Source organism: Tyto alba, unplaced genomic scaffold (assembly GCF_018691265.1).
Source record: "Tyto alba isolate M040663 unplaced genomic scaffold, T.alba_DEE_v4.0 Super-Scaffold_38, whole genome shotgun sequence".
Taxonomy (NCBI): Eukaryota; Metazoa; Chordata; class Aves; order Strigiformes; family Tytonidae; genus Tyto; species Tyto alba.
This window is the reverse complement of record NW_024881313.1, coordinates 23,408,577-23,434,275: the sequence shown is the minus strand read 5'-3', so window position 1 is coordinate 23,434,275 and position 25,699 is coordinate 23,408,577. Positions and strand designations below refer to the sequence as shown.

Sequence of the window (25,699 nt, the reverse complement as noted above, 5' to 3'; positions counted from 1 at the left end):
GCCAAAAGCTTTTCAAAATGTTAAGTATGTAATTCCAAACACAGTTGCGTTTTTTTTTGTTTTTTTGTTTTTTTTTTTCCCAAGGAGACTAATTTTAATAGATTCCAGCAAGTTGAGTAAAATATAAACAGGACCATCCTGTCCTACTTCCATACTGACAAGTCCTGGTTCAGAAGTTTTGGAAGTGAATGTTAGATCTCTTAGTTTTCTCTTTTTTATAACACAAGTCGAAAGTGTCTACGCATACACTCTGTACTAAGCCAAATATTTTTTTGTTTTGAAAAAACATTGTTTTGTGATTTGAAGACTTTTAAAGATAAAGAATCCAGTCTTGCATCCAGCTAGCTCCAGATTTTCTAGGGTTTGGGGTTTTTTTTCTGCTTTAGTTTTCTGCATGAAATCCTGACAGCATTTATAGCTCTGGGTTCTTTACCATTGACTTCAGTGTATTCAGGAACTTTTCCTCAATTTTCACTCATATTAGCTTTTTAAAATATTTTCTTTAACCACCATCTCTTTTCCCTCAGGGCTCTTTGATGTTCCAAGAGTAGTTGGTGCATTTTAATCTAACCCGTACCATACTTACATATGTTTACTTTTGCAGAGGCCATGGAGTTTTGATAGGTGGTAACCTGCCAGTGAGTTATTTTATACCAAGTATTTAACACATAAGCATATACAAAACCAAAGCTCTTATTAAGGCTGCAAAATAAAACTTTCATGATATAGGAAATGTCAGAATTAAGACTGCTGATATAAATTAATTTCTGTCACAGTCTTTGCATAAAGTATATAGCTTTTTATATGGCCTCTACACTTTTTTTCATAAACCACTGCCAGAGTCAAAAACTTACCTGAGTATCTATTGGTCTACACAGTCAAAAGTTGTCAAAAGTATAAAAAACTCAAACCAGATCTTATAATGGGAGAACGTGAGACAGTTTTACTAGTACTTGATAGTTTCTGCTACTCCTGTAATGAAAAAGAGAACAGATTAGATTTGAGGTTCTCCTCCAGCCTTTAGAAAAAGTATATGGAAGGAAATACATCAGTTAATATGGAACAGTTACGTATCTCTTGCACTAGATGACATTTATTTTAAAATATTATTTATGTCCAGCAGGGGACCCTGCTCCAGTCTTCATGTACATTGGTGTGAGGTACCTCAAGCATGCCTTCTTCTCTTGGTAGAAGACCTTCTGTATGAAGGCTTGTGAAAACAATGGGGTCTTCCAAAATTTAACACTGAAGTTGCTCAAGAGAAATCTCTCATCATTTGCATGCTGTTCCCACTACCATGATATGGGGACCCTGTGGAACAAGACAGACTCCTTGTTAAGGTGGTTTGATCAGGAGAATTGCTGGGCAGCCTGGTGATCTGTATTTAGCTATAAGCCTCCAAAGTAGAATGCAGAAATCTCTGTCCAAGAGATTCTATCTGTCCAAGCATAAATACATTAACAAGGATTCTGTGGTGCGTTACTAGTGTTCACATGTGGCATTACTGAAGGAGTGTAATCAGTAATTAGGAGAACAGAAGGTGACTCAAAGATTGTTGCATCAGGAGGCTGAGACTTGTAGTACCGAACTAATGCTGTTCGGCTAGCGTAGCCAAGACTGAGATATTTTTATTATTGTGTCATCCAGCTACAAATGCATCTCTCTGGAAACACCATTCTGCTGGAATGTTTTCTGTCAAAAGTTGCTGGTTCATTGAGAGTGAAACATTTCATGAAAGCTTATCTCAGCAAGCCTTATAATGGAAGACAGATAACTTCTGATAGTTCTCTGCTGGGCAGGTCAGCTGCCAGTTTTCCGTTCAGTCAGATCTACTGTTATGGTGGACTCTTCCTTGTCTCAGGGGTCCAGGGAATAGAAGGACCTCTTGGGATTCAGAGCTCCACTGCTCTAGAAGAAATTGTTGCTTTTTGGAAATGCTGTGGATCTTTGTTTCCCAAATGAAGTTGTTATTGGAATGTCTATTTCCTAGGAAATGTTTTAACAGTTTTCATTCTAAATCAGGTCAAATTAAGATTTCAAACTGGTGAGGTTTCTCAGAAAATGTAAATTCTGAGCTGTGACCAACTCTAACCATGAGAAACTTCTAAGTATTTATAGTATGCTCCAGCTGTAAAATCCTAGAATGGGCAAAGTCTGAGAGCCTGAAGGCTTATTCGCAGGACAGATAAGACTCAATTGGAACTAGCAGTTGCAACACAGAGCACGTCTCCAGAGCTGTGTACAGCCAGTGTGGAGCAAGTTAGCACACTGATATGACACAGCACACTGTTGTGCAGAGAAATTACACTGGATTGCAGAAACAGTGAAATGGTATCAGTAACCTTGCAAGCTGTGAAGCGTGCATTCTCCTGCTCAGCTGTAGTACAGTTAAGAACTACACTGTGCAATGGATCTAGTTTTCTCTAAGCAACTGGAGAAAAACATTTGTATTTCCTGACTTTGTACTATTTTAACCATAGAAGTATAACTTCCAAAAACTAAACTTGTACTACCAGCCTAATTTGATGTGCTTTTTTTATCAACTTATAAAAACAATTATTTTAGGTGATTCCTTAAAATTGTTTGGATAATCAGGTCATTCCCAAACTTACTCAGAAAAGGCGATTCCTCTTTGTAGCTACACTGAACAAATATTTCTGTTGCTTCTGTGCAGGTGGGAATTGGCAGTATGGGTCACCTAAGATCTATCTCATCAATCTTCTCACACACAATAACTCTTCTTTTTTCTGGCTCTCAGTACCCATATGCCAAGTTAACAACTTCTTCTTGTATGCAACTTTGCAACAGTAAAGTATATCCTTTGAACTATGTTGGTTTGGTTTTGTTTTTTGGGGGGGCTTTTTTGTTGTTGACGTTGGTTTTTTTTTTATTTTTTTTTTTATTGTGAAAACCTAGCATCTCTGTAGAACTACTGTTTTATTATTGTCATTATTGAGTGGATTTTCTGCATCTTCTCCCTTTGGACAGTTGTGAGTTTACATTTCTTTCCACATACCAACTGGATGGTAAACTGTTACCTGTAAAGGAATGACATTCTAGGCATCTAAGGGAGGCTGGCTATATCATAAGATTTGATGTTAGTTCTTTATGGAGGACATAGCAGAGAGAAGTATTACTTCTGTGACATGGCTCTCTCCTCTTTATCTAGTTGTTCAGTCCTCTACGGTATACTTACAGGCAAATTAGTCATCATGGATATCATTGCATGCCATTTTGCATGACATAAAATCATTCAAGGAAAGAAAGGATGAAAGTGTGAAGTCTACCCACTTTGTAACAGCAACTGTAGGTGATAGCTCTTTTAGGAGAAACTTGTCAATCTGTAAGCACATACTGTTAATCAGCTCATCTATACTTTGATTAGGAATCCTTTTACAATGTACAGAATAAAGTGCTTGAAAGCTGGTCAAGAAAAAGACTGAAAGTTAGAGGACATTAAAAATAATTTATAAACAGGAAACTTGGCTGTTCTGAAAATACTAAAAACACACTGGAATTTAAATTTGATAATGCATTGAAAACCAGGGAAGGATACAAGGTGTTGAGCAAAATCAGGGTGTTTCTGAAACTGGATGATAGTGAGATAGACACATCGTAGCAGGCATGTTTCTCTGTATTTCTCTTTCTTTCTTAGCTAGTGGTCATCCAAAGCCCCCAACTTTAATGGGAAGGCTCAAAACTATTCTCATGCTTTTCATCTGGTTTGTAATTATTTCTTTATTTAACTATCATTCTTCTTTGGAAAACAACATTTACTAAAAATTACAGTGATATGTGGAATTTTAGCCTGAAAATAAAGACTTGTAAAAAAATTGAAAACAACCAGACAAAAATATTTATTTTGTTCTGGTTTGGGTTTTGATTAAATAAGAATGCATATCTTGAAAGGTATGCACTGTAAGCAGTCCTGCTGGATGCAATAGTAATTCAGATTGCTAAATTAAGCATGTCTGTAAAGCCCGTAGGATCAAATAATTGTAATACATTGCTATTGTAAAAGATTGTGAAATGCAGGAAAACAAAATGGGGTTTAGATGGCACCTGGCATAGAATTTTTCCAAAACTGCTGCACAGTTAAGCTAGGAATTTAAGAAAAAAAATCAATTGTATTGAGTAATCATGTTTATGTATGACTGCTTTGGATGTTTTTCATTATCCATATTGCAAAATATTGTCCAACTTCAAACACTCTTAATATGGGTTGTCTGCACTTTTGCAAAATACTGGCTTATGCAGAGAGCACACATACAAAAAGAACGTTTTACAGCATCCAACTGCCTCAACTGCATAGAAACAAGGAAACAAGCGGGAAAAAATGTGCCGCTCAGGTTTTGGCAGATAGCCTTTAAGGAAGCGGTGCCTCTTCCCCGGTGTCCTCAGGAGGGGGACCCGGTCCCTACCTGGAGGAGACACCCCCCACTCCCAGGGCGCGGCAGCGGGGTCTGGGCCTCGCTGTATGGCTTCGAGAGACACTCAACCCCTGGCCACGGGGAGCAAAAGCGGAGGGGAAAGGCAGGGGAGTGCGGGGGAAGCGATGTCCCCGCCGGGCTGGCGCGGGGTCCTGCTGCCCTCTTCTGGCTGCCGCCCCCACCTCGCCCCGAGGGAGCTGCGGGCCCCTCCGCACCCGCCGGCCCTTTTGGAGGAACCTAAGACATAAGCACTCTTCTAGACAGACACCAAATGGGCACCAGCACCTGACTGGGGAGGTAGGGGTCCAGACCAATTCTGTATGAATTTTAATCATTGCAAAGTCTGAAGTACACTCCCCAAACTGCACATAGTGTAGACGTAGGAGCCTCCTTACTTCTTGGATGTGAGCCACTCCTGTTGTGCTAGTGAACACAGCCAATCTGAAAAACACCATGAAGAGAAGAAAAAATCTCTTGCACCAAACCATCTTGCGAACATGTGAAGTATGGACTCTCCCTGCTTACACAGAGCCTGTGCAGGGAAGGAAAGCAAGAGTGGGACAGATACTGCTCTATGTGTGTTGACATACAAGTCACTGACTTCAGTTTGGACCTTTGACAGGTTTGCTGGGTGAGTCTCTGACACTTCTGCACTGGTAGACAGTACCTACAAGTAGTGTCATATAGCTTATATGCCATGTACTAGATATCAGCAGAATATCTCACCCTCCCCCCACCCCCCCCCCCGATTTAATTGATGCAGTTTCTCACTCATAAGGGATAGCATATGCATGTTTATGCTGTTTGTCAAACTGATGGCAGCATTTCACACTGCTGCATTCTGCAGTATAGGCACTTCCAAAGTCAAAATGCATGAATTAGTACTCATGTTTGCACTATCACTGATACAATGTTTGCCTATGCAAAGACTTTTTTTTTTTTTTTTTCCTGAAAAAAATATTAAGGTTTGCAGTTAAATTCTGTTCTTATTTTTCACAGCAGTATATAAACACCTCAGTTTCAGTAAAGTTGCTCTTGATTTGTGCTGTGACTGAGAACATCATGTCTCATGCCATTTCGTGAATTGTTAGCTTTCAGGTGTAACTCTTCTGGGAATCATCCCTAACTCTATAGCTTTTCTGTGTCATTTTTGAATATGATCCAAAGATGAGTTTGCATCTTTGGTAGCTTTATATGCACTGGCATGGATCCCCAAAATAATACAGTTGTGGTAGGAGTGTACTAGCTGCAAAACCTATCAAGGAACCTGAGAAAATACAGAGGTATTAATTCAGAACAAAGAAATATCTCATGCAGAGCTCCATACTTCCACAGCTGGGCTGTGGATTCCCTGGAGGGACAGACAGATCCTGGAGGTTTTTCCCCATTTATTCCATGTCTTTTTGTGGTAGAGAAACCATAGGAAAACAGAGGATCTCTCAGGAGTAGTTGACCCTCAAGTCTACTTCAGTTGAAGGTCAGGGAAGAGAGTCTGGGAACGGTTGGGCGTTTCGTGTAGGACTGGGTCTGTCAGGGCTTCCAGGTTTCCCTGTCCTGAGCAGGAGCCCAGCAACCTGGCAGGTCAACAGCCCTGCAGAATTCAGCTGTGGGGTACCACCCCTCTGCATCTGCTGCTGCACAATTCAGTTTTGACAAGCTGGCATTTTCAAAAGAGATAATGCTTAGTCAAAAAATGGCCAGCCAGTTGTGAGTGATGTATTTGGTATGCTCCTTCTGTAGCTAGGGAAACAGTAAATCAGCCAGGCTGGATTAAAAAATGGAGATTCCCAACAAGTTTCAAATTGTAATTGTAGGGGAAAGAAAAAAAAAAACAAAAACAAAAAAAAAAAAAAAAAAAAAAACCAAAAAACCAAACAACCAAACAACACCAACACCAAAACACAAACCAAACAATCTGCTGTTTCTCCTCTTTTCTGTATAAGCAATAGCAAAGGGACTGTGTGAGAGAATTGCAAAGATACTCTAAGGAGGGGTTTACACGGGTGTGAGCCCATAGATGGAAGGAAGATGAAGTTAGTGGATCAATACATAGTGTTTTCTGTAATTGTTCTTCTGTCCGTAGTTATGGTATCTGTGCTGGCCAACTTCCCAAAGACAAAATGTAGCATTGCAGTCAGTGCTGAAGCGGACACATACTTGGTGTTGCTTTCCCCCAGTAGCATGTGGAAGAGATTAGATAAGTGAGGTGGCTCCTGCTGCGGGGAGTTATTCACGCTTCGGAGCACTTGAAAGGTATGCTGCTTCTCAGACATTAGTATGATCACTGCCAGAAAGTGTCTAGGAAAGCTGCTTTATCAAAAAGCAGTACACACCAGCACAGCCGCATGGCTGATTTAAAGTCAGAATTAGTCCTCGGCTTCGGTTTATGCTGCGGCTATAGGTAGCCTCAGAGAAAAGGGCAGCTGCTATCTTTGGTGTAGGTTCCTGACGATCAACGTGAGAACCAAGAAATCCAAACTACCAGTAACCTTTTCCAGCCGCGTGAGATTCTATTTATTGGAAACCGCGTCGCACATGTACTTTATTCCAGTTGGGTTTGTTTGTTTGTTTGTTTTCAGGCGAAATAAACCCACTTGGAATGAAAGGCAACCTCTTAGGACGTGTACCTATCCCCGCCGGGCGCCTTGGGGTAACAGTGCGAAGAAATGCCGGCGGCCCCCGCGGGAGAGCCAGAGCCGGCGGGAGCCGCGGGGCAGCCCCCTCCTCCGCCCCGGGCAGCCGGGAGGGGCTGGAGGAGCGAAGGAGTTAAAGGGAGGTGCTTGGGAAATCTGATGCTAACGAAGCCCCAGGAATGTTGCACATTTCCATTCCCCTCCAGCTTTCGGAGGAGGTCAGTCCCCGCTGCGGACCGCCGCTCGGAGGAGCCCAGCCCCGAGGCCGCACTTGCTCCGGGCGCTGCCCCGCACCTTCCCGCAGGTTACGCCGGGAGACGCCGGGGCGGGACGGGACGGGGCAAGGCAAGGGGCGGTGGGTAGCGTAAAAAGTTTTTCCTGGCTTGGGGATGCTCTGCAAAAGAGTGGGAGAGGGACGGGGGTGCCCGCGGCTCTGCGCACCCCGGGCTGGGGCGGAGGGAGCAGCGGGCTCGGGCCGCCCCGCGAAGAGGGGCAGCTCCCCTGACCCGCCGCGGCCTCTCTTCTCTTGCAGGCGCGGCCGGAGATGCCGGGGAGACGGCTGTGGTGGGCGCGCTGCTGGCTCGGCGTCTGCCTCTCGCTGCTGGGCGCGGGGGGCGGCCCGGCCGAGCCCTGCCGCGGCCCCCCCTGCGGCGGCGGCGAGGCGCCCCCGCCGCCCTGCCGCGGGGCCCGCTGCGGCGGCAGGGCCGGCCGCCCGGCGCGCTCCTTCCTCCACACCGCCACGCCGCTGCGGCCGCCGCAGGGCAAGGCGCCGCCCGCCGCCCCCCACGCCGCCCCGCCGGCCGGCAGCGCCCCGCACCCCGCCGCCGGGGCGGCCGCGCCCGAGGCCTGCCCCGGCGGAGCCTGCGCCGCCAACGGCACCCGCCGCGACTGCCAGGGCCTGGAGTGCCGGCTGCCCCCCCGCCTGCGGCCGCGGCCCCGCGGCCCGGGCTGCGCCGCCCCCGCCGAGGGCTGCCCCGAGCCCGCCCTGCTGCGCGCCGCCGAGAGAGCCGCCCAGTTCGCGGGGGACGACTTCGCCCACGCCGGCCCCGAGCTGGGCGGCGGCGCCCTGGGGGTGCAGCTCACCTGCGACGTCAAGCCAGGTGCGGAGCGCCCCGGGGGGGCGGGAGGGCCGCGGCCGCGGCGTCTCAGCGTGCCTCGGCGAGGGCCGCCGGCGCGGCGGCGCCGGGTCTCCTCACGCCTGGCCGGAAAAGGGCTGGAGCGCCGCGGGGAGCTTGGCCGCAGGGGCGCCCGCGAGGGTGCGCCAGGCCTTGTCTGGGAAGAGTGAGGGGGCAAATCTGGCACGGGTCTTCGTGGTGCCTGGGAGAGCTGCTCCCCCGGCTGCTCCCCTTCACCTCCCCTCCCCACGCCTAAGAGACCCACAGCAGGTGAAACATGGCAAAACCTTTTTTAATGCTATTTTAAAACAAGTGTAAGAACTCTAACTGTCTCTCTCTTCACAGTCTGGTATTTCTGGGGTTTTTAATTTATGGAGTCATCATACAAGGCTTCACTTGGGTATGTGTAAATTCCACAACCAGGATGGGCAGACTGGTGCTGTTGGTAAAGCAACTTGCTACTGCTGACAAATTGTCTTGCTGTAATAGCCAGCAAAAAAAAAAAAAAAAAAAAAAAAAGAAAAAACAAATGCAGAGCCTCTCTTACTGCACATCATTCAGAGCACTTGTCTGTCAGCTGACGAGAGCCCAGCTCTGGTCAATTCAGTATCCCTGTGGGAAGCCAGGTATGTCCATAGTTATACTCACAGGTCAGCAGAAGGTGTTACACAATTGCCTGGGACATGTGGATTTACCCACATGAAAAGCACCAGCAGAGCTTTAATCACCACAAAGCATTTCAGGTTCTGGTTTAATGCCTTATCTGAAGTACGTAAAATGTATGAGGAAGGGTGATGTATTTTATTCCCGACTGATGTTAAAAGGTAATGGAAAGCATGAAGAAGGTCATTTAAACTTTGTCACATCCATGTGGCTAATCTGAGGGCTGTGGCTGCTTCAGACACCAGGGTACATGCCAAGCCTCCTTACCAAGGTCTACTTAGTGAAATGATACCTCCTCCAAAGCAGACTCCAGCACTTAGTGGTGATTACAGTCCCAGGGCTGAGATTTAACCCCTCCTTTTGTCTAGTGCAATGATACTGTCTACCTTCATCTTGCCTGATACTGACTGCTCCCAGATGTCTTACCTCTGTATGCTCCGTGACTAAAGGTGGACAGAAAACAGAAGTCAGTATGGTTAGCCTCCTTTTTCTCTGCTTCTGTGCATATTCTTTGTGCTATCATCATAACTGCTATGTTTCCCTTTTGCAAAAGGACCCAGGATATTTGCATTTTCTTTGTCCTTGCCAAAATCCACCTCTATGTAATACAAGCCCTGTCAAATAATTAGGGCATTCTGCATGGACAGAAAAGACTAATACTTGTTGGATGGTGCTGAAAGCAGACATGCTGTATCTCCATGAAGGTCTTGCAAAGAGCATCTAGCTCAGCCTGACCTCTTTCTCCAAACATCTTCTTATTCTTTGGTTGTCTTTAGAGGACCTGCATCAGTCTGTGCTTCCCAGTCTCCAGTACCGTCAGCACTTCCAGCTAACATGGTGAGTTACAAGCACCTCTCCTCTAGGCCTTAGGGTTAGGTCCTCTGTCCCCTCTGACATGGGGCAGAGGTAAACGGAATAAGGGAAATTAAAGCAAAAGGGTTGGAGAGTGGAGATACTGGGGATTTTGGAGACTTGATGCAGAGTTCACGGTACTCTTTCAATTTTATGCTCTTTGCAGGCCTGGTGCTGGGTGAAGTCTGGGAGGAACAGAAGTGTGGTTAGAAGTTTCCCTTAACAAAATCCTCAAATGCATCAAGAATTGATTATACGTTATGGCCTGTGCATTCATCTCCTTCCTGTGGCAGAGAGAAACATCCTGTATGTTGGAGGGAAAGCAGTGTACAGCACTGCCCAGTAAACCGTGTAATCTCATGGAAGGCACTGTCAGCATGGAAGCACAAAGTGAGCAAACCTGTGATAACACATGAGCTTCTGTGTGTGAGAGAGAGTTTTCAGATGCGGACAACTACACCCTTAGAAATTCTTCCCTGTCACTGTTTTTGCCTTGTGGCCAGTGAGTGACACTGGTTGGCACCAGCCCACAGCAAGGGCCCACTGCAGCCATAGTGGCTGCAGTTGGTGTGGATGAGACCTGCTGTAGATAATACTTCTGTCCAGACTGGACAAAGGACATATATACATGTTTTTACCATTCCATATACTGGACCCAGGCCTTCACAGGGCAGCTTTCCCTCCTAGGAGTCTGGATTCATCAACATCTAGCAGAAATTCAATATTCTTGGCATTAGGAACAAAAAAATAAGCCATGTTGACAGTCTTTGGTTTCCTTCAAGTCAGGGCACAGGCAAGCATCCAGTATTCTGCTCTGCCTGCAACCTCTAACATGCTCTGTGTTTGCCTGACACCACCTTTTGAACACCGGTCAATGCGTTTCCTGCATTAGTGTAGAGAATACCTTGTTCAGTCCTCATTTGCAGCTGGAGTGGTGCGCTCTTAGAGATGAGCATGGTTCTGCATTGCAATTCCAGCATGGCTTGTCTTCTAGAGTAAACAACAGAATGTGATAATCAGAAGTCTGCTTAGAGTGCATTTATGGTTGTCTGGGGAGAGCTGCTACTCAAACAGCATGCAGTAATCATGATGGGACAAATGCAGGTAAGGAGCATGAAGAGTGTACTGCAGCCCTGCTACGGGAGACTGAAAGCTCACTCAAGAGCTGTGCCCAGTCTGTACGGTGGAGGTGGTCGCTTTCCTGCTGTGAAATTTTGTGGATAGATCTCTCTATGCAGATACAGCAGGAGCCTGTCTTACAGCTGTAACTTCATGGAGAAGAGACAGATTCAGGGAGAACTGCCTGTGGTGATCAGTAGTGTGTGAGGACCAGCAAGAGCCCCTCTGAAGGAAATCTAGGGTCCTTGAGTTCATCAGTGAATGTGCTGCAGGCAGGCTTAGCTGAGGTCTAGGATTCTCTGGGGTTAGTCAGAGTGCAGAGTTGCCTCTAGTCCTCAGAGTGGCTGCTGTGTGTTCCCAGTCCTCTTTTCAGTGTCTTCTGAGATGAACCTGCTCCATGTGCTCAGCATGTGACTTAAGTGAGCAGGAGGCAAAGAAAATACTGCAGTATTTTTTCTCCTGTGCACAGTACATCTTTTGCATGACTGCAGAGGGATATTTATGAATTTTACGGATGGTGCAGGTGTATGCCTCCACCTCAGGCAATTATACATTTATTTTAGGCTCCAGGAACTTGTCACACAGTTGGAAAGAACACAAGTTTATGACAGATTATATGCCACCTCTACATCCTCACCCATCCTCCTAATTCTTCCTCAATTAATCACCCCAAAAGAGGAAGTTTCTCTGACAACCATGTGCAGTGAATTCATCATGGGCATTTCTAGTGTTTTTAGATCAAGGATAAAGGAATGGTTAGTTTCTGGTGGAAGGAAGAAACAGAAGGTGGTCCGGCACTTCAGTTTTAACATCTAAGGTGCTATAGCTGAAAACAGAGGAAACCATCTATTCAGGAAGAAACAGGTCAGTGACTGTTCCTCTTTCCCTTGTTTTCAGGGGAACGTTTCTGTCTGGTTACCATTTCAGCATGTCACTCTGAGGCCAGCTGCATGAGGTGTTTCTTTGCTGTTGCCTTCTCAGACAGCAGGGGAGCTGGAATACACTGCCCTACAGCCATTTTTCTGCCATACACAGGTGGAGACCTGGTGGCCCACCCCTTCCTATGACTACCCGCTCTATGACAGTGCATGAGTAGATTTGCAGTGATTCTTCAGTCACTAAGAGAGACCTCCCCTCCATTTTGCCTGGCTGAGAAGGCTGTTTTGGTGAGCAGACTTAATACTTTTGTTCAACCTGATGTGTAGCCCCACTCATGTGAGGTGCAGTCTACCTGAATGCTTGCTGAAGATGATGCCTGATACCGGCCCTCCAAGATACAGGCCAGTATCAGGGGCTCTGGCTGGTTCCCAGCACTGTGTCTGTGTTTGCAGGCTCATCTGCGTGAGACAGGTAACTGTTTTACTCTCCACCAGCTGTCTGCCAGAACCAACACAGCCCTTCTGTGGGGATCACTCAAACATCATCATCTTTTCAGCCAGTACTACCAGCACCACAGCTACTATGTGGAAAGCTGCTGTCAATCGCACCTGAACCACCACTTCTGTTGGCCAGGTGGAGGTGCCGGAGTGTAGACTTTTACTCCCTTTTCAAATCAGATGAGCCCATTCCTCTGCAAATTTGTCACTCATTTCTCAGCAGCACCGTGAGTACACTTCACTTCAGATGAAAGACTGGCATCCCAAAAGAAGAAATGCACAGGACCTATTTTGTCTTATCATTTTGTATTCCTCTGTGTTTCTCTCCTCATTCATTAATTGCCATTAAATCCTTAATTTTTCCTATCAGACCCATCTTCCTGTTTTCTTTTGGACAGACTTCTCCGCAGCTGCAGACACCAGCATTTGGGCAAAATAATGTTCAGCTGTTTTATCTCATACCTGCCACACCCGGTGAACGAGGTTGTAGGTTCTCATGCTGTTGCTATATGTGCACTGAGCAGTGCCTGCAGCCCACTCACTGCTCTTGTCTCCTGGGGTTACCAGGAGTGACTGGCACCTTGGGATTGCTCTGTGCTCTCTGGTCCCAGTCAAGATCTCCCTTTCCTCACAGGAGGTTAACTGCTTTTAGCCTCTGGCTCTCATGCAGTGGCAGACTGTGCCAGAGGGCTACCTTCTCCGCACAGCATGCCCTCAGGATGACATGTCCTTTCCAGGCATACTAGGGAAATGTAGCAGAGGTTCGTTGTTTGCAATATGGATTGATCCTGGAAGCATGGAGCAGATGTCTGCAAAGCAGACCTTGCCATGGCTGTCTGTGGTTTGCGTGTACAAGTAATATTGCATCTGTGGTTGTGGGAACATCTGAGTGTTGCTAGTGGGTGTACCTGTTTGATGTTTGTCTGGGCAATGTGAAAAGGTACCTAAGTGGGATTGCTGTATCTACTAATGTGTAAACATCACTTGCATTGGAATTCTTTTCATAATTTTAGACATCTGCGATAGAGACATCCTCATCTGACATGTTCATTGTGCATTACATTTATACAATTAATGGAGAAAAACAAGGCCATATTTAGGGCACCCTGCATCTGAGCTGTTGTAGACATCTCCTTCAGAATTCTTTTGACAAACAAGATATCCCTTCTGTTTAACTGAATGTAGTTTATTTTCAGTAAAGTCTTTTCTTTTGTGCAAGAGCTTTATTACACTCTCAGTTGCTCTGGCATTGTGAACTGCCAGTAGCACTGACTGTACTATGCAGTGAAGGGCCTCCTGTATCGGTAAGTGTAAGTTTAGTGATAGTCCTGCAAACTGGATAAAAATGAGAGAAAAAAAAAAAAAAGTCACAAATGATTTTTTTAGGCTGCATATTCTCACCAGCTGAGCTTTAGACAGCCAAAAGGAGCAAAGCTAAATTGACAGACTGGAAGGTAGCTGTTTGTAACAAAGTTCTGTAAGGCTGTTTAGGACAGAGATAATAGAAAGCAGGTCCATCAGGTGAGTAAGCTTCACTACAGTCAGTACTTAAAATTATAGCCATTGTTACTGCCAGCAAGTCAGTTACTGGTTGAAAATGATGCTCCTTAAGTATGTGCTTAAAAATAAGTTCTACTTTATATCTCTTACTAAATCAGGGCTTTAGTTAACCTTTCTTTGCTCTAATAGTTTTACTTATGTATGTGAGAAAAGCTCAGATTCCCAGGATGGAAAGATCCCAATAACCCTGTCTTAGAAGAGCCTGTACTCTCCCCATCAATAAATTTGTGATGGCTGGAATAATTCAAAATTATATTCTTATTGGTCCCTGAATATCAGCCACTGAGAACTGGAGGAAAGTGGTTTTGGAAAAAAGTGGATTGGTAATATATCCTTGACTATAGGATTCACTCTCCTGCAGTTAGTTCCCCAGAGGCAGTTCCTTGGGCTGACTTTTAAGTGGTGTAGTTGGACTTTCCTTTACTTCTGTGAAAATTATTTCTTTTTAAATTTTTCATTGAGAAAGAGGGTCAAAATGCCTAGAAAGGGAGAGTTCAGTGCTGTTAATTTCACTACTGTGTGCTCCTTACAAACCTAGATTTGTTAACATTTCAAGTTTAAAGTCAAGATCATCTCTTTCTGAAGTTCTTGACAAAGGCAGGCATGTATACAGCTCATTCAACAGTAAATGCAATGACTTTTAGTACTATGTAGCAGTTTCCTAGGGGTATGAATTTAGATTTTAGGTTTTCTGGTGTTAGAAGAATATTGTGCTCATTATTTACTACGCCTATATTATTTTTATCAATAACTGTATTGCAGTAGTATCACGGAGTCCTGTCCTCACATGTGATCCCAGCATGTAAGAAATCGTATTAATGCAGGACAAGAGGGTGAAGTCCCTCTCAGAAAACTTACAGGGAGATGTCCCAAGAAATGATTAAGTAACAGCAGTCAACATGATAGCCAAAGCCTCAATATGCCAGCTTTCATCAGCTATTTTTGTAGCTGCATATGCTTTATTTGGCCAGGTAAGGGCCACCCTTTTCCTTGCAGACTTTCCATCTGCTTTGAAGATGTAACTGTTGCTTATACATGGTGTAGTTCTTTTGCACTGTGTTGTCACTTGCACAGCCAAAATAATTGGAAGAGACTTGTGCTCTTCTGCCTGTATTCTCAGTTATAAGCCAGACTTCTGAGAGCAAAAGTTTTGTGAAAGGGAATTTGTTAATGTATTTCCAGACTGAAGCACAAATGGAGCCCATGTAGGTTGATGAAAAATCTTGATAGACAATCATGGTGTGCCTGTAACAGTCTTGCTGCCTGGTATCTGTCAAATCTATGGGCTGATTTCAGGCAAATTTGACAACAGGCAGAGGTATTAAAAGTAAGCAAGGTTGTGTAAACTTTGTAAGAGATGATTAAGGAGAGAAGATAATGGAGTATGAGCATCTGGAAGTTTGCCTTTTCTAATTGCTCCTAGCATTTTATTTGTCTTTTTGACCTCAGGGCACCAAACTGATTATTACATGTCTTTGTAGCCCAACATCTATGTCTAGATATATTACCTCAAGATTGTTTCCAAGTGGTAATAACAATCTACAAGTACATTTGATATAAAAAACTTATATTTAATTTTTTTTTTATTCAGTGGGTGCCTCATTTCACCTTTATCTCCATTGAGTTTCTTTTTGCGATTTTATTGCTGCTACTCAGTATCATAGACTCCTTTTGCAGGTCTTTGCAATTGACCCTTATACCCTTAATAGCTTAGTATTCTCAGCAAGCTTTATCACCTCATTTTATCTTCTCTACAGTGAAAATTGACCATTTACTCTTTACTGTATTTGAACACGTACGTAGGAATGATTAATCTGTTACTGAACCCCAGTGATGGTTAATTTATGCCCTGAAACATGGGGCTTGATTACAGTGTTTTTAATGTCTGCAACTATAAATGTTGTTGCTTGTGAAATGGAAGACCTTGTGGTCCCACAAAGGGGCCACAAAGATAGTAAAGGAACTGGCCTTATAATCATGACTTGGATTTAGTGAGACTTTTCATTAACTTATTAAAATTTGAATGCCTTTGAAGTGATAATACAGCAAGCTGGAAAATTACTTTTCTTGGACAATAATTAATCATTTGTATTTCAGGAGAAAATGAAGTTCCTTCTGAAGATGCCCTAATACTACAGCTGCACCTTGCAAAAGGGCATGAAAAATTTACTGAAATGCTAAAAAGCCAACAGCAGATCATTGTCGATTTGCAGCAAAAACTTGCTGAGCAGCAGCACATATTGGTTAGCCAGCAACGAGAGATTCTTGAACAGCAAAGAAAAATGTATGAGCAAATGGATCTGATCAAAGTCCAGTATGGCATGCTTTTTGATACAGTGAAACAAATGTCCTTTCAGAGTTTGCAAGAAGATATTCAAAATTATTTTGAAAGTCATCTTCAAGGACTTCAGAACCAGGTCAGAAATCATCTCCAGAAGTCATACTCTGTGCATAAAGTAGAAGTGGATGCAAAAGTGATTAATGTTGGGGAGACTTTGCTGGACTGTGGCCTTTGTGAAAGTGATGAATTTTGCAATTTCCAAAAGACACCTTCACAATGTGAAAAATGCACATTGTGTCCTGCTGGTTTTTTCCAAATGGCCGAGTGTTCTGCAAACTCTGATCGGATTTGCCAGGTGAAATATAATTCTGTATCTTTCAGTTACTGCTTATGAAGTATTGTGTTGGACATACTGGGATAAAATTCTGGAAATAACTGCTTGGAGAATTAGATCCAGTTTGAAGCATGTGCTTTACCGAATGGGTCTATGGCACTTCAAAGTCTGTCTGAAGTTTTTTGTGGGTTTTCTCTTTACTGGTTGCTGATCTAAATGGAGCACTAGTTTGTGCCTGTTGGGTGTGACACTTTCCCAAAGCTGACAGCTGGCAGGACTTTGATTCTTTTCATGATGGAAGGAAAAGATATCCTAAAAAATGTATACTTATGCATGCTAAATTTGTTTATTTAATCCCAGTCCACTCTACAGGAACTTCTCGACATCTCTGAAAAGCAGAGGAAAGCTTTGCTAAGCAAAACTAGAGGTCAGATATTTATTTATAAGTTTGGAAACAAGAGTTGTCAGTTAAAACAAATGTAAAAACTAGTTCCAGCTTAAACATAACATACAAATACATTATAATATAGGACACTAATGATTTTATTATTAAATAAATTTTATTATAAAATACATTTCATTATACAATACAAAACCAGCATGTAAGCAAAACAAGATGGTTCTTTGGCCACTTTCTCTCATTTAGAAGTCCTGAGATATACGGGGAACTAGATATTTAAAGCAGTGTCTTGCTTGCCAAGTGTTGCCCCCAATTCTTTGTTTAACATGAGCCTGAGTGGCTGGTGACCTAAGCCCGAGATACTGAGAAGAGAACCTGAAAGAGTCTGTCCAGTTCCTTCTCTGCTAGTCTCAGTTTTCTTTAATGCTAGCATTTAAATGAAAATGTAGCCCGTTACTCTTTCCCCTCTGCTGTAGGGTGAAAGGAGGGCTTGTTGACAGGAAATACTACTTTATCATTTACCTTTCTTGTGTGTGTTTCAGTACCTTCCTCCCAGACTCAATCTCTTTAGGAGATTTTTCTAACTCCGTCTCGATTGTTACAATGTCCTTAAGACCAGTAGAGTGATACATCGCTCTGGGATGTGTCACTGTCTTACAGTGGTACTTACTTGTGTGGTAACAAGTGTTAGTTGTGCAACCAATCCATTTAGCTTGTCATCTGCACGCTAATAGCTTTCTGTGAACACTGCAGTCTTCTTGTATACCTTGTTAAAGCAGGTGACAAATCCAAAACAAGTTGTCTTGCTCCAACATGATTATAAGATCAGACCCCTCTCCATCCCCACATACACCTTTTACTGGCAGATGGGTGTTACAGAACCTGAGGAAGTGCCTGTTTCAGATTAAAGTTGTTGCATTAAAGTATTTCAATATGATTCTTGTCATTTACAGGACAGAGACGAATGCACTGAATCTCCAAGCATTTGTGGTGAGAGGATAAAATGCCTCAATACTCCAGGTAAGTTATATTCTCTGATAAATAAAGAATGAAGATAATTAGGTATTCAGGAACAGGCCAGAGAGCTAGACAAAGACTCAGGCCTGTATGTTTGTGAGTAATGACATGCTCAGCTTGCTGGAATCAACGGGGTTGAAAAGCACTCAGCTGTAAGTTGATAGTTCTTCTGGAGAGTGGGCTATTTAGGACATAATATCCACTAGGAGCATTGGATGGTCCCTTTTACCTTATTTTTGTGGGATTTTATATGCTTTGGTTTTAATTTTCTCTTATGACCTGCCTTCCTTCTTGTTTATGCTGGTGCAAATGAGTTCAAAATCAAAGCTATTATTCCTAATGGAGAAAAATAGTTATTTTCCTTCTGCTGCACTGGGATAGATACTTGATTTGATCTAGTGAAGGTTCTTATAAGGCCTCCCTCCATCAATATTATTCTTCTTTAGTAACAGTATTGTCAAATACTGAAGAACTATTAACAGTTTCTGTCATTTGCAGGTGCTTAGGGGAAATTTTCAGGCATTTAAGAACAGATTTGTCTGTAGTCCTGCACTGCAGACTTTGCCTTCATTACTTCTTATGGCAGTCAGACACAAAAGAGCAAATCAGTAGACATACTGAGGAAATTATATCCAGGTACTAGGTTTCTTTCTACTTGTCTAATTTTTGATCAGCCAAAAAAACTCAAAAGGAACTCTGTGATCAAACAGCATTTCACCAGTTGTGACCTCGGCCTGAGGGCTCCCAGACAAATAACTGAGGAAGGGCTTCACTAGGTTTTATGTTTTTCCTCCTCTAGGTTTCTTACTTGTAAAAAGAGAGTGGCCCCTCTCCGAGAGGCAAGGGCTGTTTTCAGCTGATTATGAGTGATTTTGTACTGTTCCTGCCCAGCCACTGCTGAAGAAAAAAGTGGGAGGGAATTGATCCTAGGAAAGGGTTAAAAGAGGACATGGGCTTACTTATATTGTCCTTATTTCCTCTGGGCAGGAACTGTGGTGGGTTGGATGGTATTACTACAAACATCACAGGAAACTGGAAATGACTAGAGGAAGAGAGCACTTAGTGTTGCCTTATGTGGCAAATGCTGTAGAGGAGGTACCATCAGTCTTACAAACGAAGAGGCAAGACACTTTTAGACAACCTTAGTGATGGGCAGCTAGAGACAAGACAGGGCAAAAAATTTGAGACAGAGTATCAGAAAGCTGTAAGGCTTTGTCTTCTCTTTAGTAAGAGGCTGGGTTTGATTGAGTTGGTGGTTTTGTGGAATGAAGCCCACAAGGCCCCAGCCCTAAGAAAGGAGAGCCACCAGTGTGGTAGTCATTTGGTGTTGCTCTAGTCTGTACCTTGGAAGAGGGAAGGCTGTAAGGAATTTACCCAGTGGGTTCTGTGGTGGGGGGACCCAGACCAAGAGTGGGTCTATACAGCTGCTGGAGGAAAGAAAGTGAGGGCCAAATGCTGCCAAGAAACAGACAGATAGTGGTGGTGTGCCAGACTACAGAAAAGTAGTAGCAGTGTATTTGAAAGGAAAGGACTCTTCCCTTGATTCCTCATCTCTCAGTTTTAATGGTAGCTTGTAAAGATGTGAAAGCAAACTATTTCCCATCACCTGGATCAGTGTCCTGTCAATGTCATCCCCATCTACCGTGGAAGAGAGCGCTTTCTTTATATTTTTTATTAGAGAAAACTGCTACTTTTAGCCTGTCTGTTTCATGATAGCTCATTATCTTATACAAGTGCAATTAACTTGTCAAAAGGGAGGCTGAAACTGAATGTCTGTTTTGGGTAATGCAGGGAGGATGGGGATGTGATCTGACATATGAGTTCCAGATGTATGTGGCTTCTTGAGCTGCACACAAAGGTTGTTGCATCTGTAGCAACTCATGTTCACTGTATAGTGTGAAAAGAGACAGAGCAAATAACAGTAAAGAAGCATGCAACTAGAAGCCTCTCTTTCTTCACCTTTCCACTTTACATCGTACCTTCTTCCCCTGCTGTTTTTTCTTGCTTTTATCTGGGATGAGAGTTGTTAGGCTATTTGATTAAAGGCCAGTCATCAAGGAGCAGTGACAGCTGGAGGTCCCTAATCAACAAAAGTAGAGTCTAGTGCATCATTTCCTTCTTAGACAATCATGGGAGAGTGCTCAGACTGTCGCTTTTGGTGTGAACCTACCAAGCGGAGTCAGCCAAAGGCACTCTCCCCAGAATGCCGTGCAAGCTAAAGAGGACTTACTGTAGAACTTGCTGTTGGATGCACAGGGAAGAGGAGCAAGAACCTAGACAGATAGGCCTGTTTTATAATTAGCTGTGTTGATTTGTGATGATCCAAGTTTGACAGAGGGTTTAAAGAGAGATGGATTCCCATACGTAATCTGCTTGAATGTCACCTTTGCATCAGGCAGTTACGAGTAGTAACAGCAGAAAAATATATGCATGGCCTACTCAGATTGCCTTGCAATTGACTGGCCTCTGTGAATGGTGAGGGCTAGTGAATGTGCTGCAGAGATACTCGATTTCACAAAACCAACTTGAGTACAGCTGGGCTGCTCACTGTTTAAGCAGGTGCAGCAGTGTCCAGAGCAGGAGCCAGGAAGAGGTGGGAGAGGTTGTCAGGCAGTAAGGAGAAGTAGGAAGCAGTCACAGCGTGCTGCTGTGCTGGCTTTCTGATGTTTGGCTGTCATTTACTGCTTGATGTCTTCTGGACAAAGGGTAGGATGCTGCTCTTGCCACTGTCCACAGTATAAAGCAGCCTATGTGCTGCTTTGAAGTCACCTGTTTGAAGTACATGCAGGGGGAATGCCTGCTGCAGATGTAACCAATAAAAGACTAGACAGCAAATTGGTGGGAGTAGTCACCACATGTATTTGTAAAACTGGTTAAGGAGTGTCATGTGAGCAATTACACCAAGGTTAAAACTGATTTCAGAAGGAAAGTTTGCCTGGGATTTTTTTTCTGTATTCCCTCTAGAATGTTCTTAGTTGAAAAAATGTGATCTTATTAATTTGGCTTTTGTTTCTCATTAAAAAAGCCAGACACTTTCATGGGGAACAAACTGTTAAGTTTCTCTTGACTTTTTTCAAATGGAAAAATCTTACTGTTCTGTAGTGAGCTCTTTTGAGAAAATGATACATGGTCTCAGAAAGAATGTTCTCACATCATAAATTGTATAGCCCTACATATCAGTGTTAGTGAAGAATCATCACTTAAGTGAATGAAACATAAATAGACAAAGAGATATGAAGGTGAATATGTGACGCCTGTATAAATTAACACACTGTCTGGTGTTCTCTGCTGAATGATGTAGGTATCATAAATGAATTTTATCCAATATTCTGACCTCCCTTGTGGTTCCAGTGCATGTGTACTGCTCTGTCTTGCAGTTTGCCATATGTGTGTCGTGCTTTTCTGCCTGCATCAACAGTCTGCATAGCCAGCTCCACCCTGGGGTTAGCAGTGGGGAAAAATGGCTTGTTGGGGTCCATGTCAAATGGTTGTGGTCCCAATCTCATAGCAAATCCCAGCCCAGATATAACAACTTTCCAGCTGAGGAATAAAGCAAATGTATGACACGGTATTTAGACAAGTAAAGGGTATTTAAGTAGAGCTATAAGAAAGATGTTTATTGAATTTTGATTATGGTGTTCCAGAAGCAGAAGTGAGCGCATTAGTGATTAAGCTTTGAGGCACAAACTGCAAGTGGTTATTCTTTAGGGTGCCTCAAATCTTGTGTGTTGATTTAGATCCTGAAGGCTCTGCACAAAGGTTTTGGGCACTGGTCGCTCCAGCTGGAGGCATTGTCAGCTGCCGGTGCTCTTGGAAAAATGCCATAGAAAATTGCAGGCTGTTTTTAAAACCTGCTTTTTGGGTGTGTATTCTGTGATCCACTGAGGTCATGGTGTACCATTTAACAGCACAAAATTGCTTTATGTCAAATAAAGTAATTTCAAATGGCACCTCTAGATAGTCTCATTACTGTTTGCAGCAGTGTTTTATTTTAACTTTAGACTATCATAACCACTGCTGTGCTGTGTCTTAGAGCAGTGGGTTTCCACCTTTTAAATACGTGGACTACTGCATAATGATTTTAAGACTGCTGTTTACAATTTTGTTTTTTCTACTTGTCTCTTGCAGATTCTTTAAAAGCTGTACACAGAATGCCTGGGGTCCATGTCACTTGGGTTGAAAAGCACTGCTTTAGCAATCACAGCTACAGCAGTGATACCTCATAACATGGATGGGCAGACATTGCACATTTCTCCTTGCATAGGAGAACCTTCCATTAGTTGAAAATATCTTTGCTGGTCAATGCACCAGCTAGTCACCATGCCTTTTACCTCAGGGAAGGGAGAGAGTGTCTTTGGAACAGTATCATTGTATCTGATCCATTATAGGTTTTGGTTAGAATTGCCCCTATGTAGCTCTTTTCCCACTCAAAACCACTGGACTCAGCTTGTACAGGGTGAGTTACACTTAATATTTACTTTGCTTGCTGTTTTAAAGGTTCCTTTAATAATACAAAGTGATCTAATGTCATAATTATCTTCTGTTTTCTCCCTTATGACTAGATGTTATCAAAGATACTTGATATGTGGAGCTGTAGAGTTCTCATTTTTGGTATTTTAAAGGTATGACAGTAAAAATTGTTTCCTGTGAACAGGTGGTTTCCGATGCCTTGGAATTGCTGAGAAAGATGCAGCTTTGGGAGTGTGTGGAGAGGAGTATTTCTTTAATAAGGAAATGCAGGAATGCCAAGCATGTTTAAAATGTGAAGATGGAATGGTGGCCATGCCTTGTTCCACTGTCAGTGATACGGTTTGTTCAGCAACCAGTGGAAACAAGCTCTCAGAGTCTTGGGCTGCAAACATCATTCTACCCTCTGTGAAGTCTGGTATCTCTCAGGTCTACTCTGGCTTGAACTTGAAGATAAAGGGAAAGCTTCCCTGTGAAATCCTGTCTGTTGAAGATAACAGCCTGGTATTCAGGCAACATGGTTTGTTGTGGACGGACTTAAATTTTGCAGTCAAACACAACTGCAGGAATTTTTTGCAACTTTCCTTAAAGCTTAATGACAGTGAGGAAGGCTATGAACTGAGCAGTGTTCGCATTGAACAGCCAGAAGGAAAGTATTTCCAGAGCACTAGTTTAAGCAGTGCTGCTGAAGTGGAGCCTAGCCAAACTCTTTCTGTGTACTTGAGGAGCCCAAATCAATTCTGCAATCAAAGCAAAGATTTAAATGTTTATGATCTTAATACTCCACTCAGTTTGTTTTGGCTGTCCCATGACACAGGTGCTGTGGCACTCAGTGCACAGATGTCGACAGCAATGCATTACCAAACTAATTATCGACCTACCTTTAAAATAATTTCTGTTTCTGACCCTTACATGCTAAGTTTATCTCATGATGGCAGAGCTATAAAGTTCACTGAAACTGGTGTTGTCAAATTTGTGTTCCACCAAGCATTGTATTCCATGGGTCATACATGTGTCCGGGAGGGCTTCTCCTTAATTTCTTACATCAATAGGAATGGTACCAACAGAGAATTAATGAATGTATTTAAATCTGGGGTAAATTACAGAGACACATCAATATCTGCTTCTGGTGCCACAAAAGTTGGTGCTGGAGATCTGATTAGCTTTGAGATACTTTCTCCTGCACAGTGTAATGTTCGGTATTTTGGAGATAGTTCTGGAATTAGTATGTTTAGCCTCATCTGGATCCCTTCATCAGTTTCTAGTGCCTTATCAGCCACAGTTTCTGTTACAGGTCTGCCCACTGGAGCTGTGAGAAACAAATTATTGGATTTCACCCAGGTCTCATCCAATGAGAAACAGATACAGCTGGTTTCTTCTGGACAGCTTGCTCAGAAGTATTTCATTTTTACTGAAAAGGGAGTTGCCAGCCTTGCATTTAACTTGAAGCTAATTCATTCATGCAGTGTGCTCAAAATGACTCTCAATCAGTTGACCATGGATCACATGCAACCCACAGCAATTGCTCAGCAGATTGGAGGTCAGATGCCAGAGGGAAGCATATGGACCAGCGTGTCCCTCCGTGCATCTTTTGAAGTACGTAACGGAACACTGATATCAGTTTCTATTGACTGTGTGCGTGGAAGGATCAATCAGATCACTCATGAACAAGGAACAAGTGTATCTATTTTATGGATTTCGTCTTAATTTCTATACAGTCAAGATAGCACAGATTTGGGATTTAAATTGCATTTGGATTCAACTCTGATTCTGTACATATTTGACACCTTACACTGTGTTGACATGAGCAGATTGTCCCACTAAAATGCTTTTAATTTTAGGAATATTTAAATATAATCTTAATTGAATAATTAGTATTTAAAGAAAAACAGAGCTTTCAGTGTTCCAAGATTTTACTTCTGTTAACATCTTCAGCCAGGGGAACCTTGAATTCAAATGAAACTCTCTTATTTTTCATAAAGCAGTCTCTTAAAATTAGTTATTTCTGGGCCACAAAAAATTGCAGGTGAGGGTAAATACATACCTTTTAGCACTGGAGCTGAAAGCAGCACAGCCAAATAATGGAAACCTGCTTTCAGTTTTTTCACCACAACAGGCTAATAACAAGACTAAATGCACTTTGAGGTTAATTTGTCCACATCTTATAAAATTTTGTGCTTCCTATAAATGCAGAAAGCATGCCTCAAACTAGAGGTGATAATATGGTAACACTGGCGTATACATGCTTAATAATATAGAATGGACATGGGTCAAAAATTGAACATTGTTTTTACAGCAAAAGTATTGGAATTAATAACTGTTCTAATTTCATTTGGAGATAATCTGCATTTAAGTAATTTGGGAAGGCTTTTCCCCATTCTTAGTTTTGCCAGTGAAAAGTTGCAGGACAAGAAGGAAGGAAGTCTATTCTAAAAAGTAATAGTATATAGGAGAAAAAAAAAAAGAATATTAAAAGAATGTATTGAAAATGAGACTTTTGAAAATTAAACAATTTTTTATTCCATTTCTTATAAATGACAAAATACTTTTCTGAACAGAAAGGAACACCATTCACAAACATATTTATTTTGTTGAACAGGTACTTAATTTTAAAAGGGCACTTTTTTGTTTTTAATCATTCAGTTAATTCAAAGAAATGGTGTATTCGGTGACGCTGATTTTTGTCTTCTCCCAGATCTTCCGTCAAACCATCTTTTTTTTTTGTAACCTATGTAGAGTGTTTTCTCTCATTTTCTTCTTTCTCCTCCATAAACGCTGCTTCACTCTCTCATTTTTTTTGTTAGGAGTAAATGGCATGCCCTGTCACGTAGCTCAACTCTCTCCAGCCTTCTTACCATCCCTACTAAAGAATAGATATATGTATGTCACATACATAATTATAGAAGAGAGGGATATTAATAATGCACTTGCAGGCTGTCTTACATCAACCTTACTGAAAGAAGGAATATTATGCACGATATGACTTTAATGTAGGTGTCTGACTCACTATGTATATCTAAAATACATGTACTTTCCTGTGCTCTTCAGTTGCTTTGGGGTTTGTTACAGTGTTTTTGCTGTATAGTCTTCTCCTATCATTTTCTGTAAAAGAATGGACTCAAGTGCAAGTCTTGGACCTGGTGGTTCTATTTTTATTTGTAACTTTGTAACTGTGTCCTTAACGCCTGCGGTTATGTTTCCATTAATCTTTTTTTTTTTAATTCAAGTGTATGCTCAAAGATGCAGGCTTTGAACAAATCGCTCCCCTGATCCAAATAGAGAACAGTACTTTTTCTTGTTTTCAGCTGCAAAGTCTAGGCAGTCCATCACAACATACCTCACTGGACATTGTGTTGAAGCCAGTAATAGTATGCAAAGCACTGTAAGTTCAATTCTGGTGTCCCCACAGTCTGTGACAGAGGTCTCGGTGCCTGTGTGTAGCCAGGCTCTTT

At 42.7% G+C, this 25,699-nt stretch overlaps 1 protein-coding gene across 1 annotated transcript; it reads left to right on the top strand.

The window, feature by feature from the left end:
- The first annotated feature begins 6,795 nt into the window (after window positions 1–6,795).
- LOC116961126 lies at window positions 6,796–24,740 on the top strand. The gene is made up of 4 exons (XM_032990877.2): window positions 6,796–7,367; window positions 15,846–16,384; window positions 17,717–17,783; window positions 22,435–24,740. The coding sequence occupies exons 1-4, from the start codon at window positions 7,097–7,099 to the stop codon at window positions 23,952–23,954; spliced, it is 2,397 nt and encodes a 798-aa protein (XP_032846768.1). The 5' UTR covers window positions 6,796–7,096; the 3' UTR covers window positions 23,955–24,740.
- The last annotated feature ends 959 nt before the right edge of the window (window positions 24,741–25,699 follow it).